The 16,698-nt window shown below is 42.3% G+C and overlaps 1 protein-coding gene across 11 annotated transcripts in view; it reads right to left on the minus strand.

Moving 5' to 3' along the window:
* Positions 1-16,698, minus strand: part of Rbms3 (RNA binding motif single stranded interacting protein 3) — a 794,057-nt gene that overhangs the window by 226,103 nt on the left and 551,256 nt on the right. For all 11 annotated transcript variants that reach the window (XM_042281903.2, XM_042281910.2, XM_042281904.2 and 8 more), the window contains exon 5: positions 11,804-11,961. In XM_042281903.2, coding sequence (XP_042137837.2) covers positions 11,804-11,961 — 158 coding nt within the window. The remainder of the gene's footprint in view (positions 1-11,803; positions 11,962-16,698) is intronic.

Genomic DNA, 16,698 nt, shown 5'->3' on the forward strand with positions numbered 1-16,698 from the left:
AGGTCTGCCATTGAAACATAAACACACACTCAGGGTCCTGTTTCTTTCTTGTCTCACGACTTGCAACTGCTGGCTTCAGTCATTTGAAACACACTCAAGACCTCTGTGGTTGCTGCAGCAGCTGCCTCCTCCTCATTCGCCTCCTTCCTCCTTCCTCCTCCTCCTCTTGTTCTTCTAAACAGCTGTTACCACAAAGAGAACCTGATTTCACAGCTCACACAATTCCCACAGTCAAACTACAATACTTGAGAGCCTGATGGAGCACCGGCAGAATGTTCTGGATCAGGCTTGACACACAGAGGAAGAAAAATCTTGTGGAAAACCATGTTCAGCTTAACTCTCTCACCTCAACAGAGAACTCTCGGTTCACGATCTGAAAGCTGTAAGCATTATAAGCCACGGATTTAAAAACAAATCCACTCTGTCATGTGTAATGCTTAATTAGAGGTTTCCGCTCTTGTGAAATGTTTGGGGTTTTGCAATCACGGGCACTGGATAAATTGTTGGTGACTTGGAGCATCCAACTTTGCGAGCCAACATCCTCATTTCTGGTAAGATTTACACAAAGCGTCAAAACTATTAGAAGAATTTTAATGACTAAAACGTGTGCTCTTTCTAGCATTTCAAAAATAAATCATGTCATTTGCTTCTTAACCCATTGTAACATAGAGGACAATGGTGAGACCCTAGCACAAAAAAAAATAAAGAATTGTGGCATTCTATCTTAGGCTGTGTGTGTGTGTGTGTGTGTGTGTGTGTGTGTGTGTGTGTGTGTGCAACGCACATGTGGAGGGCAGAGGACAACCTCAAGTAACATTCCACAGGCACCCTCTACCTTTTTCCTTTGAGACAAAATCTACCCACCCAGTAGGCCAGGCTGGCTGGCAACTTGCTTTTTTCGAGTCCGTTGTCTGCCATTCTTAGGACACAACTGTGACAAGTACCAAATAGTACAGAGAATGGCCTCTCTGCTGTCTCCCTCGGCACACACCAAAACCTCTTGGTGATTCTGCGTTCTAACTCATTCCTCTAAGAAACGGGACTGTGGGTAATGCTTGGCACTGAAAGCTGTCTCTTTCTGCTGTGCTGGGGAAGGAGCATGGAGCTTCAGGCATGCTAAGCAGACACCTTACCAGTGAGCCACATACCCAGACCCACGTCTTAAAATCACATCGTTAAGCCAGTTTTCTTTAGGGAAGCGACCCTTGAGAGGGTACCCGTGCTCCATCAGATGGCCCTTCAGCCATGTACATGTAAGCAGCATTAAGTGGACTGAGTAGGTTTAAAGGTGGGGGTGGGGCACATGAAACTCGGAGGAAAAAGTAGGGGTTGTATGGGAAGAATTGCAGGGTAGAGACTGGGGATGGATTTGATCAAAACACAGTACATACACATATCAGATTTTCATACAATAATAAAAAGACTAAATTAAAATGCATCACATTACTAAAGAGTTTGAAACTGCCTCAGGTATCATTTTCTCTATTGCAGAAATAAAAAAGTAACTTTTTGATTTGAGGAGCACCACGGATGTCTTCCCTGAAGACTGGCTAGCAGGTAACCTGGACTAGAAGCTGCATCTCCTGTCTGTCTGTTCAGAGGATTTTAGAGGAGACAGACCAACATCGTCAGCTTGCCACAATCCTAGTTTCCTTTCTGTTGTGGTGATAAAATGCCCTTACAAAAAAGCAATTTAGGGGACAAAAGGGATTATTTCAGTTTAAAATAAAATTCAAGGTTATACACAGTTCATCAGTGTAGGGAGGTCGAGGCAGGAACTTGAAACAGTCACATCCACAGTCTATCACAGAGAAATTAATGCATGTGTGCTCCCTTGCTTGCTTGTGCTCAGCTCAGCTTTTCCACTCTTACACAGTTTAGGATCCCATGCCTAAGGAATGGTGTTACCCACAGTAGGCTGAGTCTTTCCATAACAATCAACTTAATTAAGGCATCACACAGACATGGCCACAGGCCAATATGATGTACAAAATCTCTCATTGAGATTATCTTTCCCAGAGATTCTAGGTTGAGTCAAATTGGTGATTAAAGCTAACCTTCAATCACACCATCCATTCTGACCTCTTCTGTTGACTTATCTCATCTCATTCAGGCTCTCTGTCTTTATCCCACATAGCCCCTCCTAACTACAGAGATGTTTTTAAATGGTTATATGGATATACCCTGATATGGTATGACAAGAAAGGCCCTTCACCTCAAGAGCATTGTTCTCAAAAGATGGTGATGAAGGTCCTATCATGGAGAACACATCAGGCAATTTCAGGTGCAGTGACATTCTCCAGGACTCGGGATCAGGACTATCCAAGAAGACCAAAAAAAGCCAGAGGAAATGTCCCAGACCTGCGCAGGCTAGCGAGATATAACAATAGGGGTAAACATGGTGCCCTGAACTGGATCCTAGGACAGATAGAGTGCCAACAGAAGAGTGGGTGGGTTCCACAAGGAGTCTGGAGTCGTCACTGACAAGATGCCAAGCTCACTTTCTTGGGTTTTATGTCTGTTAAGACTCATCATGCCAGTAACGATGACCTTGAACTCCAGATAAAACAGGAGACTCACCTGAAACTCATGGACTACCTAACCTGTGTAGGAAGAGCCATGAAACAAGTAAGAAAGAGGGGACCAGCTCCTGAAAGCTGTCTTCTGGCCTTCACACCCACCATGGCTCACAGCCGCCTGTCCCAATAACCCAATAATTAGTTTTCAAAAGAGAAGGAATCTGACTGTTTTTTTCCTTATTTTCTCCCTGTTTTGGCTGTATCTGAGGCATCCTTACTGGTTTCTGAGGACAACCCTGCCTTCCCTGTGATCTGCAGGTGGCAGGAGCTTCCTAAGGGCTGCTTCTCTTGGCATCTCAAGATCACTGGGTCAGTTTCCACGACTTCACCCACAATTCTGAAAACCACTCTTCAACGTAGTCTCCTCCGTGGGAGAATGATATGCTTAACTTACGTCCATCACCTTGATCAATGATAGAGAAATAAAAAATAACCGCAGGGGATGTACATTTCAAGAAGCAGGCAAGGGAAAAAATACTTTTCTTCTGATTCAGGACAGAAAGTACTAGAAAGTACCTCTGTCCCTCTGATTACCTGAGTAAGGATGTGTTACCTAAGTGTGGGTGACATTCTTGTCTAGATGCATACTAATCTAAATTTAATTCTATATCTAGGCCAGATTAATGTGTCCAGAAGGACTTTTGATCAAATAAATTAGAAAAATAAAACAAAAATGGCTTGATCTTTTTTAAATAAGCCATCTGTGTATAGAGGCCAGAGACACAGGCTGTAGCCCAGGGAACCAGGCTTTAGGGCAGGTTCTCGAGGCATTTTTCAAGTTAGTATCCTCTGCTGTGCAGTGGGGTAAAATAACATGTTCAGATCTGGAGGTGTTTGTCCAGAGAAGTCTTCTTTGTCAATTTTTCTCACTACTGAAGGTCTCAGAGAGGACTAGAAAGTCCTGCCTGACTGTTAGTGTGAATCCAAGGCTGTCTGGATGACTAGTGGGCATGCTTGCAGCCCTTAGAGCCAGTACCAGAGAACTTGCCTAGCATGCCATGAGGCCCGAGGACAAAGCTAAGAAAGTCCTGCTGCCATATTCAGTAGATAGCCAAGACTTTGAAGCTTAGGATTTTCCAAAAGACTTTTAATTAATTTCTTAAGGCATTCTCTTGTTTTGTGGTCTAACCACTGTGCCTTATGTTTCCCAAACTTGTCAAATCTGTCCCAGCCTAGATCTCTTACTTCCTTTTCCTCTTGGCAGGATAGTTTTTTTTTCCCCAAGTGCCTAAGAGATTTCTTCTTATCATTTGTATATTTAAATATTTAACTATTCCCTATTCAAAGAGCTGTCCCACCTTGACCTCTGGTCCCTAGGAATCACAGTCCTATACTTTATTTTGATTTTGTGACACTGTAGTAATTTATTATTATTTGATGTTTGACTGCTTATCACATCCAATAATCTCTATAAACCAATAAAATATCAGCTCACCAAAGCAGACTTTCTCTGTTCATGTGCATCTCAATAATATAGCATTGAAATAGTTGCTGGCATTTAGGGAACCATAGACATTTTAATCAGATGAACTAAGATAGGGAATGAATAAATATATTTCATGTATCAGGAAGAGGCTTGAAGTTTTGAAGTATGCAAGAATACAGATAAGATGTACAGAAGAGACACAAACAAGGATTCCTAGGCCCATGCAGAACTATGGTCACCACTCCAAAGATGGAGAGAATCAAGGGGTCAGAGAAACTCAGAGAAAGCTGGGGGTGAGGAAGCATACCAAATAAAAGTGACTCAAATGTAAAATGCAGGCCATGAACACTCTGTTTTCAAGTGTGTCTTCTCTCGACCAGCACCATCAATTGGCCTGGAATCCCCAAACCTCAGCGATACCTAACAGTTCTCCTCACCTCCTCCTGGTTTCTGTTTAGAGCAGGAAGTGGCGAAGAGGTTTAACAGATCCAAATTTTCCTGGGAATTTAGTTCACCAAATTTAGTTCCATAAGAGTAAATGATTTGTTTTTGAACCGTGTTTTCATCCAACAAAGAGCTATTTTTTTAAATAACAACATGCCATTTTCTAATGACATACTTAGCAACATGTTCTCCCTTCCTTGGCTTCTTAAAAAGATATAGTGAGAGCAAGATTTGAGTCTAGGATATTTCAGACTAAGAAATGAAGTGATGCCATTGGATATATTGTCTTGTTGGTTGACTTTGTGAATCTTCTACACTGATGCTGACTTGGTTAGACTGCCAATGATTCTGGAGAAGTGGGGATGTTCCCAGTCCAGAGCTTAATCACAATTTATCTTGAGCTATCTTTAGCTGCCTCAATAGCTATCCCTTGCCTGTGTCTAACCTAACATCATGACCTTGTGATCAGTTGAAAACTTTTGAATGTATTAACTCAGCAGATCACTTCATTCCACCAACCAGAAGGCCAGGAACACCTTCAGAAAGCATCTGAGACTGTAGCAAAGTTTCCTCTGATTTCAGACAACCTGCCCACCTGAGGTTTCCATCAATATATTTGAAAACTGTCTTGATTTATGACTTCCATTGTTTGGTTACTATGAAAACTTCATGGAAGTTACTATTTAGGAGCATGGTATTTGAGGTAACCCGAATCTGTTTCCCCAGGCCATAGTCACTCATATTTGGCTCCAGAATAAACTATCTCTTATAACCTTTGAAAAGAGGGCTGTGTTTTGGGGGAGACAACTAGTTGATTGATTGCACTGAGGCTCTGAATATATAAAGATGGAAACAGATGGTTCTGCCTTCTCCACCCATGATCATGAGTGTTTGATGATGAGAAAAAAAAATGCAAGTGGGGAGCAGGAAGCAGCGGATGAAAGGGAAAGGAGAGGTACCCACAGAGGACAAAGCTGGGGGGTACCAGCAGCACATCTCCCAATGGCTCACATCTGCCCAGCAACTGGAAGAGAAATTACAATTATCAAAAGATACGGCCTCACTCTTTCCAGTGTCGGCAAGCATAACAGGAACCTGTCTGCGTGCAGACACAGCTGTAGCAGGGAGATTACTAATCACTAAATTTACCCTTGAAAGATTTTGCTTGCTCGCATTTGATTTCCTGGTTCCACGTGCCTTAGATAGATGCTAATACCAAAAGTATTGGAAAAAGTACAAGGCAGGTTGTTTTTTGTTTTTGTTTTCTTAACCCATCAATGGAGTCAATGTAGATATAAGTGAAACATACCCCAAAACAATAAAAACAAAACAGAGTTTCATTGATTTGGTAGGCATTAAAAAAAAAATCAAACGTTTACCAATGAAACAAAGAGTAGCATTTGCTTTTTAAAAACTTGCTGTTTTCATTGTGTTTATTGTAAATCTCTTTTCTCATTATATTTCAGGAGGTGGGAGAGAACACAGATCAAGTGCCCAGTTAGATGATAAAGCAATAATGTTGATATTCAAAGTCATTTCTAGAAAATACAGGAAAGTCTACAGCCAGACCACCCCAATGTCCCCAATCCTGTCTGAGCTCAGGAGCAAACACAGCCAGGCCTGGCTAGCATTTGGATGGGAGAAAATATATGAAGAGTGTTTTTTAACCTGCTATTCCTATCAATTGTTAATAATCAAGCTAGTATTTGTCTAAAACTTGCATAAATTGGTGGGGATTTTCTTAATTGATATAAAAGGAAGAATGGCAATGATTTATTTAGAAAGTCTGTTCACTGCAGAGGGAAGGGCCGAGCACAGTGCAGCCATGTGTTAAAGGTGACCTAAAGGAAGCCTCCAAGAGCCCCACACTGAGATCACTGAAGACGGAGGAAATGCACCAGCACAAAGGTCTCGCTTGCAGCCTTCTCTCACGCTCTTTAGCCCACCCAGGGACAGTAAACGCCTTCTTGAAGAGGGTCTGTGTTCCCAGATGTTGGAGGCTGGTGACTGCTCTTCCCCCGCCCCCCCTCCCGCCCCCCCCCCCCCGCCCCCAATCACTTCTCCACACTAAGTCAGGCTTCAGTGGTCTCTCACAACACTTCCGTGTGATTTTCCTGGACAAATGGTCTCATGTTTCTGGGAATGGGGATCGGATAGCTTGGGCCCACACTCATGTGCCTTCAGACTCACTGATTTATGTTGGGGGGCTGATCCTCATCTTCACAGGCCTGCCACACTCACTAGCTCCCTAGGAGCCCCCCACAATCAACATTCCCACCATTAACTTCTGTTTTTAGAGGTTTAGGACGGCTCTAAAATGCCACCTGGATGGTGAAGGATCCAACCACATTGTTTTAAGTTACAAGAAACTTTTTAAAATAGGAAAGAAGATATAAGAATGAAATGTCTGTAATTTCAGACTCTGCCCAGTGTTTCTGGAGTGCTGAAGAACTTTTTTTTTCTTCCTGTGCACCCTACTGGCATTTGAAAAATGCTTTGAAGTTCACTGTTTTAAATATAAAATGAAGATAGTCCCTTCACTTTGAAGAGATGGTTATCAAAGAAGATTAATGTATAGCTGGCAAGTAAAATAATAATGGAGGACATGTTTCTTTCTAGTCAAAGGAATTTCAGATCTCTTGAGCAGAAACTAAGGATCACATGTAGTGGTGAGGAGTGACCAGGGTGATATCCAAGTGACACACCATGTGGGTTCTGTCCACTGAAATATAAACACACATTCTCTAGACACGTGTGACAACTTACTAGATATGAATAGAAGGTAGCTGCTCTCTCAGTGGACACAGAATCTTCTTTTGATGGAGCCTGCAACACTGAGGGCTTCTCTAAGACCTAAGTTGTGCAGAAGCTGCAGTGATTTTCTGTGACACTGTACTGGTCCTTGTATTAGAATTGGCTTATTGTCATCAGCAAGTGCCATCTCTCTATTATGATAACCAAGAATAGACGTGCTTCATTTGGTCATCAAAAGTTACTCAAGAGTGACTGGGGAGATAATTTCGGTCATAAGGGTACAGTGCTTAACACAGAAGCAGGGGACACCTGAGTTTGATTCCCAGCACTACATAAAAAGCCAGGTATGGTGGACACACTTTTAATTCTAGTGCTAGAGAGACAGGCAGATCCCTAGAGCTTACTGGCCAGAGAGCCTAACCTATTTGGTTATCTGTAGCTAGTGAGTGAACCTGTCTTGAAAGGAAGGTAGAGAGGTGGATCTGAGGAATGACATCTGAGTTTGTCCTTTGAGTTACCTGTGTGTACGCACATGTGCGCGCGCGCACACACACACGCGCGCGCGCGCACACACACACACACACACACACACACACACACAAATTGCTAAAGATTTACTATGTGTCAAGTCTCATTCTAGACCCTGGAAATAGATATAAAGAAAAACAGGGCCTGTTCTCTACCCAAGTGCTTTATGGACTGACCCTTCTCCCTAACCTTGAACTGGACACTCTATGTGAGGCTTCACCAGTCTGTCTGCAGAGTGTGTTGCATAGCTTTATGTCAACTTGGCACAAGCTAAAGCCATCTTAGAGGTGGGAACCTCCATTAAGAAAATGACTTCATAAGATGGGATTGTAGGCAGGCCTGTAGGACACTTTCTTAATTAGTGAATGATACAGGATGGCCCAGTCCATTGTGGATGGTGTCATCCCTGGGCTGGTGGCCCTGAATTCTATAAGAAAGCAGGATTAGCAAGCCATGAGGAGCAAGCCAGTAAGCAGCACCCCTCCATGGCTCTGCATCAGCTCCCGCCTCCACATTCTTGCCCTGATTGAGTTTCTGCCTTGGCTTCCCTCCATGGACTGTGATGTGCAACCCAAATAAAGCCTTTTCTCCCTAAGTTCCTTTAGTCTTGATGTTTCATCATAGCGATAGAAACCCTAAGACACAGATCTTCCACATAATGCTGAGAATCGGTCCTGACACACAGTGATGCCTCTGCAACCCGAGAGGGCTGCAGGCACATGCCAGCACTTGTGAGTACCATTTACAGATGACTTTCTATGCCTTGCATCAGCCTACTGAGTTGGTGGGTCATCACAGGAAAACAGATACTTCCCAAGATCTCAGGGGACTCTAAAGCTGCTAATACTTTGAGCACAACTGCCGACGGCATCTGTCTGCAACCCAGGACCTTCTCTAGCTTGCTATGTGTTAGTCCCAGGAGAATCAAGAACACTGTCCAGTCATCTGTGTTTTGTGATTCAGAAAGAGATTTCTCAAGGAGAAAAGGCGAGTGGAAAAAGGAGGTGGGATTTTGAAAAGCAACAAGAGTGAGATGGCTCAGCAGTTAAAGGCCGTGGAGCCTGAGAACCTGATGAGTTAGTGCTCAGAACACGAGTGGTAGAAGGAGAGAAGCCACTCCTGGAGGCTGTCCTCTGACCTCTGCACAATTTAATTCCCAGTCCTGTGGGCAGAAGCAAGAGCCACCATGGTTCCAGAGAACAGAACCACGTTGTGAGTTAGCAGGAACCTGGATGCTTCTACTAACACATGGTAGAGCTAAAAACATTGTCACAGTCCATGCCATGAGGTCAATCATGGGAGGTTCTGCTCCTGAGAATTTAAAATCTAAACTCACAGAGAAAGGGGGACTCATTCTCCATCCACTTCCCAGGGGCTCACATGGAGAGACAGGCTCACACTTTCTGTCTCAATTTTTAGGCATAAGAAATCAGGATCTTTATTTCAACTTTTTTTTTTTTAAATCCACCCTCCCCTTCTAAAATCAGCAAATCCAATCCTGAGAGAAGAAAGGCCTGCTGAACATTCACTTGTAACCCCAGCACTGAGGAAGCTGAGGCTATCCTGGGATACAGCGTGCTCCTGTCTGGGAAATGAAAAACAAAACCAAACAAAGAAACGACCTGGGTTTCAGGAGAATTCAACTTTTGATTCAAGGACATAGACCCAAGTTTAAAGATTATTGAGTCAAGATACTTAGGAATGTCATAGAATGGTAATCATAAAGTTAAATTTCCATTCATCCATCCACACATTTACTTGTTTACCCATTCATCTGTTCACCCACCCATCTGCCCATCCACCCACCCATCTACCCATCCACCCATCCACCCACCCATCCATCCATCCATCCATCCATCCATCCATCCATCCATCCATCCACCCATCTAAGAATTAAAAAGAAAACAAGCCAGCAATCCAGTGGGAGAATATAGAAATGTAAAGGATTGCAGCCGGGCTGTGGTGGTGCACGCCTTTAATCCCAGCACTCGGGAGGCAGAGGCAGGCGGATCTCTGTGAGTTCGAGGCCAGCATGGGCTACCAAGTGAGTCCCAGGAAAGGCACAAAGCTACACAGAGAAACCCTGTCTCGAAAAATCAAAAAAAAAAAAAAAGAAAAAAAGAAAAAAGAAATGTAAAGGATTGGGTACAACTATGATAAATTTTATTTGAGAAAAAACCTTTTATATGAGTATGAACAATAGCATTTAACTTGAGTGTCAGTCTGGGGTTGGAGGTCAGGGAAGAATTCTTTGAAGAAAAATGGCCCAGTCAATACCTATGAGCTGAGTGGGCAGAAGGCAGCAGAGGAGCTGTAGACAAGGTGGTCAATCAAGAAGAGTAGTCTTGACCAGGTCATGAGACAAGAAGAACCATGGCCTGCAAGGTGAGCCAAGCCAGGGGTGACACCTGGGGACAGTTGTGGAATGAAATCACTCAGGCAATGCTGAAAGACTCTGATGTGCCCAGATTTGAATTTTTAAGGGTACCTTGTGACTTCTCTATGAGGAATACAGCAGAGGAGGAGGCTGAACTTAGAAGAGGGGGATAATCAATTGACAGCCCCCAGCCTCCCACAGATCTCTAGAGACATCTGCATTGTGCTCTTTCATGACTCTGTCATGATTGCATTTTTCATCTCATGACTTAGATTGTTTAATTCTGTCCTTTGTAGAAGATGGGGCTTCCTTCCCTTTTGGCAAACCAAAAATACACAACAAAGATTGGCATGAAACATGAGCAAGTAGCCCAGACTTTGTTCCTCTAGTTATTCTGTAGCCCCATGGCAAGTTCATCTATAGTCCTAACCCCTAATATCTCCAAAGGTAAATGTATTTGGAAATAGGTAATTGAGCTAAAAGGGGGCCTAATCCACCATGACTGGTGTCCTTAGAAGATTCAGCTTGGAGTGCTAAAACTTTCAGCTAAGCTATTTGGGAACTTCATAGGATGAAAATCATGAAACCGATCACTCACCACCCACCCATCAACAACAACAGTGAACAAAGAAAACAAACATGCAAGCCAGGGGTAGGGAATGAAGAGGACAAAGACAGGTTGGTCTTGGACTTGCTATGTATCCAATGATGACTTTGAATTTCTGATCCTCCTGCCTCCATCTCTCCAGGACTGGGACTACAAGTGTATGCCACCATGTCTGGTTTACACACGTATGTTCCACTGATCACCTCAGAGTGAACCACTGGTCTACACTGTCCTGACTCCCATCTGACCTAATATCCTCTTTCTGCCCACACTCAGTCAGGTGGGGCTATGAAGACTCAGTTTAATTTTCCAGTTTCTTATCCCCAGGCAGCTGCTTTCTCTTCGAGGCCTCCTTGGCTTTGTTTTCTCATGAAAGCATGGCAGGCCCAGCCGTCTAACTTTATTCCTGGCCAAGATCATCATTTGTAAACATTCCCTTAAAGTTAAAATGAAACTGTTCCTTCTTTTCTTATGATGAAATATATATATATTCTGCCTAAACTATCAAAACCACACAGCCAGTGCCTCCTAAATGCAAACACCTTGCTGACCTTCCCTTTTATTTACACCCTTCCTGGGACTTCCCAACAACAGCCACTCTCTGAGTCTCCCCTTTCTTCTCTCTTCTCCTCACTGTCCTGTCTCTCCATGGGAAACCCACAGGCAAATCATGAAGACGCTTTGCCCAGACCACTTGGCAAGCAGTCTACCTAATGAGCTACATCCCCAGCTCCACTACACAAGATCTTTTGCTTTGGGATCCTGGCTGAAGCTGGCACCCTCAGATTTAGTTGCTTGCAAATATAGACAAGACTGGATATTAAATGTGCATATTATTATGGTCAGAGGCCCATACAGACAGTCTGTGTCCATGTATTAGCAAGGACAGTCTAGTTACAACTTCATGGGTTTTTCTTTGGCTTAAAGTAAAGTTACAGAAAGATAAAATATTTGATCAGCTACCTGCATTTTATTTTATTTTGAATTTTCTATTGCTTTAGGCTCTAGATATTGCCAAGGAGTGGGATTAAGAAGAAGTAACAAGGAAAGACAGATCCCACATGGGTTCCTTACAGAGGAAGAGTTACCTGGCAAAGCCAACGCCCCTGCTGACTCCGTTAGCATCTCTCAGGATTCTGGTGGATATCACATGTCCAAAGGGCTTTAGCATGTTCTCCAGCTCCTGCTCATCCATAGAGATGGGGAGATTTGAGATGTATAGGTTTGTAGGGTCTTGTTCTTGTTGCTAAGGGAAGAAAAAGAAACAAATGCCATGAGGTCTATTGAGAAGCATTGCACTTAAATTGCAATCCAGTTTAACATCCTCTGTCATCCTCAAAGGGTACTGCTTCCCAGGCTGCCTCCAAATGCCTTAGATAGCCAGGGTGACTGTCCCAGTTAGGGCAAATGTTGCTGTGATGAAACACCATGACCAAAGAAACTTGGGGAGGAAAGAGTTTATTTCAACTTACACTTCCTGGTAACAGAGTTTATCACTGAAGGAAGTCAAGACAGAAACCTGAAGTCAGAAGCTGATGCAGAGGTCATGGAGGAGTGCTGCTTACTGGCTTGCTCCCCATGGCTCGCTAAGTCTGGTTTCTTATAGAACCCAGGACCACTTGCCCAGGGATGGACCCTACCTGCAATGGGCTTGGTCTTTCCCCATCAATCACTAATTAAGAAAGCGCCCTATAGGCTTGCTTACAGTCCAATCTAATGGAGGCATTTTCTCAGGTGAGGCTCCCTCTTCTATGTGGCCCTTGCTTGTGTCAAGTTGACATAAAACCAGCCATCACAGTGGCTTAGAACTCATGATGCCCTTCTCCAACCTCTCAAATTCTGGGATGATAGGTGGGCATTACCACATCTGGCCATCAGTTCCTTTTACTAAGCTTCCATTCTGTGTAGGACGTTTCTCATAAAAAAGAAAGCCATCAATGAAAATCAGGCTCTTTGTCCACCCTTCCTTGTAACATATTCATACAAGCTCATATTACAGTTAAGCTCAGGTGAACACAGATAGAAATCATTCCTTATCCATGAGGCATCCACCAGTGACGCCTCAAACCTCAAATGGCACTGACCCCTGCAATTTCATCTTTCCCATCTTTGTAAAATACTATATGTGACCATTGTAGACAGAGGGGTGACAGCAAAACTCATATGATTTGTCTCTCTTCACTACTTCATGGATAGGAGTCTCACTGGTATTATAGATCTTGGCCATGCCATTAATACAAATCTTTTTCTCAAGTTGTGAACGTTCACCTTCTCACTTGAAGGAAACACTCCATGGCTTCTCTTGGCATGCTCACATGGCTAGCATCACTACATGTGCCCGTTGAGGTTACTGGTAAGTGAAATAACGGTTCCGGAATAGGCACTATATGGGTGACTCAATAGATCTGATAACTGAGATTGTTCCTTGTTGTAGAATATTTTTTAACTAGGCAAAGATGTGTTGCATTTGTTTATGTGCAGAATATTACTTTAACTGTGTAGTTATTTATACAAATATTCTATTTATATAGACAGTTGTTTATGCTGCATTTGTTTAATTATGTAAAGATGTGTTGCATTTGTTTCACCTTGCCTGCCTAAGGCACCTGATTGATCTAATAAAAAGCTGAATGGCCAATTGCTAGACAGGAGAAAGGATAGTTGGGGCTGGCAGGCAGAGAGAATAAATAAGAGGAGAAATCTAGGCTCAAGAAGAACAAGAGGAGAGAACTAGGAAGATGCCCGAGGCCAGACATCAGGCAGCTGCTGCCAGTCAGACATAGAAGCAGTGAAAGTAAGATACACAGGAGAAAAGTAAGATACACAGGAGAAAAGTAAGATACACAGGAGAAAAGTGAGATACACAGGAGAAAAGTAAGAAGCCCCGAGGCAAAAGGCAGATGGCCTGGTACAGCTCCTGAGTGTTTGACAGGTGAATAACACAGACAATACAGACACATTGGACACAAGACTGATTTACAACCATAGCAGGTCACTGCAAGAGTCACTGTGTATTCAGAATAGTGTCAATACACAATTATCATTGTGAACTTACTTCTGGAATTTTCTACTTACTAGTTTCAGATTGTGGTTTACTATGGGTAACTGAAGCCATGGAAGGCCAACCAGTCACTGGAGGATGCTTGTACTAGCTACTGACCTTCTTGTACCAGTCTAGGTTCACCATTCTGTTAGTGCTATGTTCGTGAAGTCATCATTCTAGGTACTTACTGTCTTTTCACTCATTACTCCTATACAAACCCATTTTGTAGATGGCACATTCAACCCCTAACTTATCCATGTGACACAATTCACAAGTGTGAAAGGCAGGGCATATTTCCTAGGCCACCATCTAGGCCACAAGTTTTATTGCTTTCTGATGCTGCCTCCCACTAGATGAGTGGAAACCATGCTGTGGACCCAGAACTTCAGCATCAGCATTACCTTAAGCCAGCTATAGAGTGTACACCTATAAGCTCAGCACTCAGGAGGTGGAGGCATGAGAGTTAGAAGTTCCAGGCTAACCTCAGCTACATAGTGATTCTGAAAACTATCTGGGCAACCTGAGAATCTCTCTTGAAAGAAATAAATTAAAAATAAATAGAAATTTCAAAATTTCACCTGAAACTGCCTAGAAATACCAATTCTCAGAACCACCTTGATATACTGAATTATGAACTCCAAATACAGGCTTATTTTAACAAGTCCTCTAAATGATTCACATAATTGCATCAATTTGAGAGTTGCTATCTCAGACCAAGCAGGAATACTTATATGCAAATGAGCTCATTATGTCTAACTTTTCATTCAGTGGTAACAATGCTTACGCAAGCTTTGCTTAATAGCAAGGAAAACCACAACTGCTAGCTTTATCTGTATGTGTGAACATTCTATAATTCATATGTGAATTAATAAATTGAAACATAGTGATATGTATTTTGAAACAGTTGTATTGTCAGAAACAAAATAGGGTCAGAATTTCATAATTAATCACTAATATCAAAATAAGTCAGACATTTAATTGAACCATTATAATTTAGCCCAAACAAAACCTTAGCTTCAAAAACAAGCAAGAGATTAAGCTGGCAAAAGAAGTCCAAAAATATTCTGGAATAAGTAAATGTAAGGTTTTAAACAATGAGAGACTATAAAAATGAAATTCCAAATATTATTTTAGGTCAAGAAATAATTTTATTAAAAACTAAATTGCATTATTAACAACTTTATGCAAATAGGTCACATTTTTTTTTATTAATTCTTGAGATGAATAACACTTTGTCATAGAGAGATGGCTCAGTGACTAAGAGCACTTGTTGCTTATCTAGAGGCCCTAGGTTCAGTTTTCAGTACCTACACTGTGGCTCACAACCACCCCTAGCTCCTATTTGGGAGATCTAATTCAGTCTTCTGGGCTTGCACACACGTGGAAAAGATACATACATGCAGGCAAAACACTCACACACATAAATTATAAAAATAAGTAAAACCTCTAAAGGAAATCTACTACCAGGTTTGTTATTTAAACATAACTTAACTTTAAACATTTGTATTACCAGGAAAATATTAAGAAATATCTGAAAAAAGCCACAGCTTTAGCATTTGGGAATGGCACCTATGTGGGAAATGTACAATTGAAATCCTTGCTTCGTTTCCTCTCCTTCTCTTTCTGACACACACACACACACACACACACACACACACACACACACAAATACTACCACCAACAAACCTCAAATGTCATGATGATAATAAGAAAATGAGATATTATTTTTCCATTAGATGGCTGAAGGTCTCTCGTTCTCTCTCTCTCTCTCTGATGCTGCATATACATAATAATGAGCCTTACGCACATAAACCTTCAAGTTTTACAGTATTTTACTATCCATCACTTAATTTTTATCTTCCCATCATAACTGTAAAGGTATTTTGGCAAATATCATCGTTCGTATTGGATAATGAGGAAAGAGAGCCATGAAAGATTTATCACCCTGCCCAAGGACAATCTGATAATTAGTGACAGAGTTAGAATTAGACTTACTAACAGTTCGGTGTATTTTCAACCAGCTCAGTGTTCTCCAACTTTCAATCATTTGCATATCAGCTCTTAGATATTTTTTTTGCCTGCCACTAACTATTTATTTAAAAGGTTTTTCTAAAACCAACATGCATTGGTTTAAAATGACTTAAACTCATTTTTAAATCACAACTTTATGCCATGACTGTCACAGGAGAGTCAGGGTCTCCTGCCATAAATAGAACGTCACTCACAATAGTGACCAGATTGAGGAGTTAATGTTATCTGTGGATGCCTTTGACATTTCTAGTTGACTCTGATGCAAAGGGAATTCTCAATGAAGAGAGGCGAGAGGCACATTAGAGTGCTTGTTTTAAACTGGGGAGAAGTAGTTCTGACAAAAAAAACTACAAAAGAAACAACTTATTCTTAATGCACTGAAGGAGGGGCTCATGCAAAGATGGTGGCTGGAGGACAACTTCAGGTATTCACTCAGGAACTCCATCTGCCTCCTTGGCTCAGGTCTCACCAATTAGGCTAGACCAGCTAGGCAGAGAGCCCCAGATATACACTGTCTCCTCCCCAGTGCAAAGCATCAAACACTGGGTCTCCCATTCTACACGGCATGGTGGTTTGAATGAGAATGTCCTCCATAGGCTCATATGTTTGACTACTTTGTCCCCAGTTGATGGAACTGTTTGGGAGGGGTTAGGAGTTGTGGCCATGTTGGAGAAAGTACGTCACTAGGGGCAGGCTTCAAAAGGTTACACCTTCCCCAGTTAGCACTTTCTCTGCCTTGTGATTGCTGTCTCAAGATGTAAGCTCTCAGCTATTGCTCCACCCTCCTGCCATGCACTGCACCACGATGGCCATGGACTCTAACCCTGTGAAACCATAAGCCCCAAAGAAATGCTTTCTTTTATAAGTTGCCTTGGTGATGGCGTATTATCACAACAATAGAAACGTAAC

This window comes from Peromyscus maniculatus, chromosome 7 (assembly GCF_049852395.1).
Source record: "Peromyscus maniculatus bairdii isolate BWxNUB_F1_BW_parent chromosome 7, HU_Pman_BW_mat_3.1, whole genome shotgun sequence".
Lineage (NCBI taxonomy): Eukaryota > Metazoa > Chordata > Mammalia > Rodentia > Cricetidae > Peromyscus > Peromyscus maniculatus.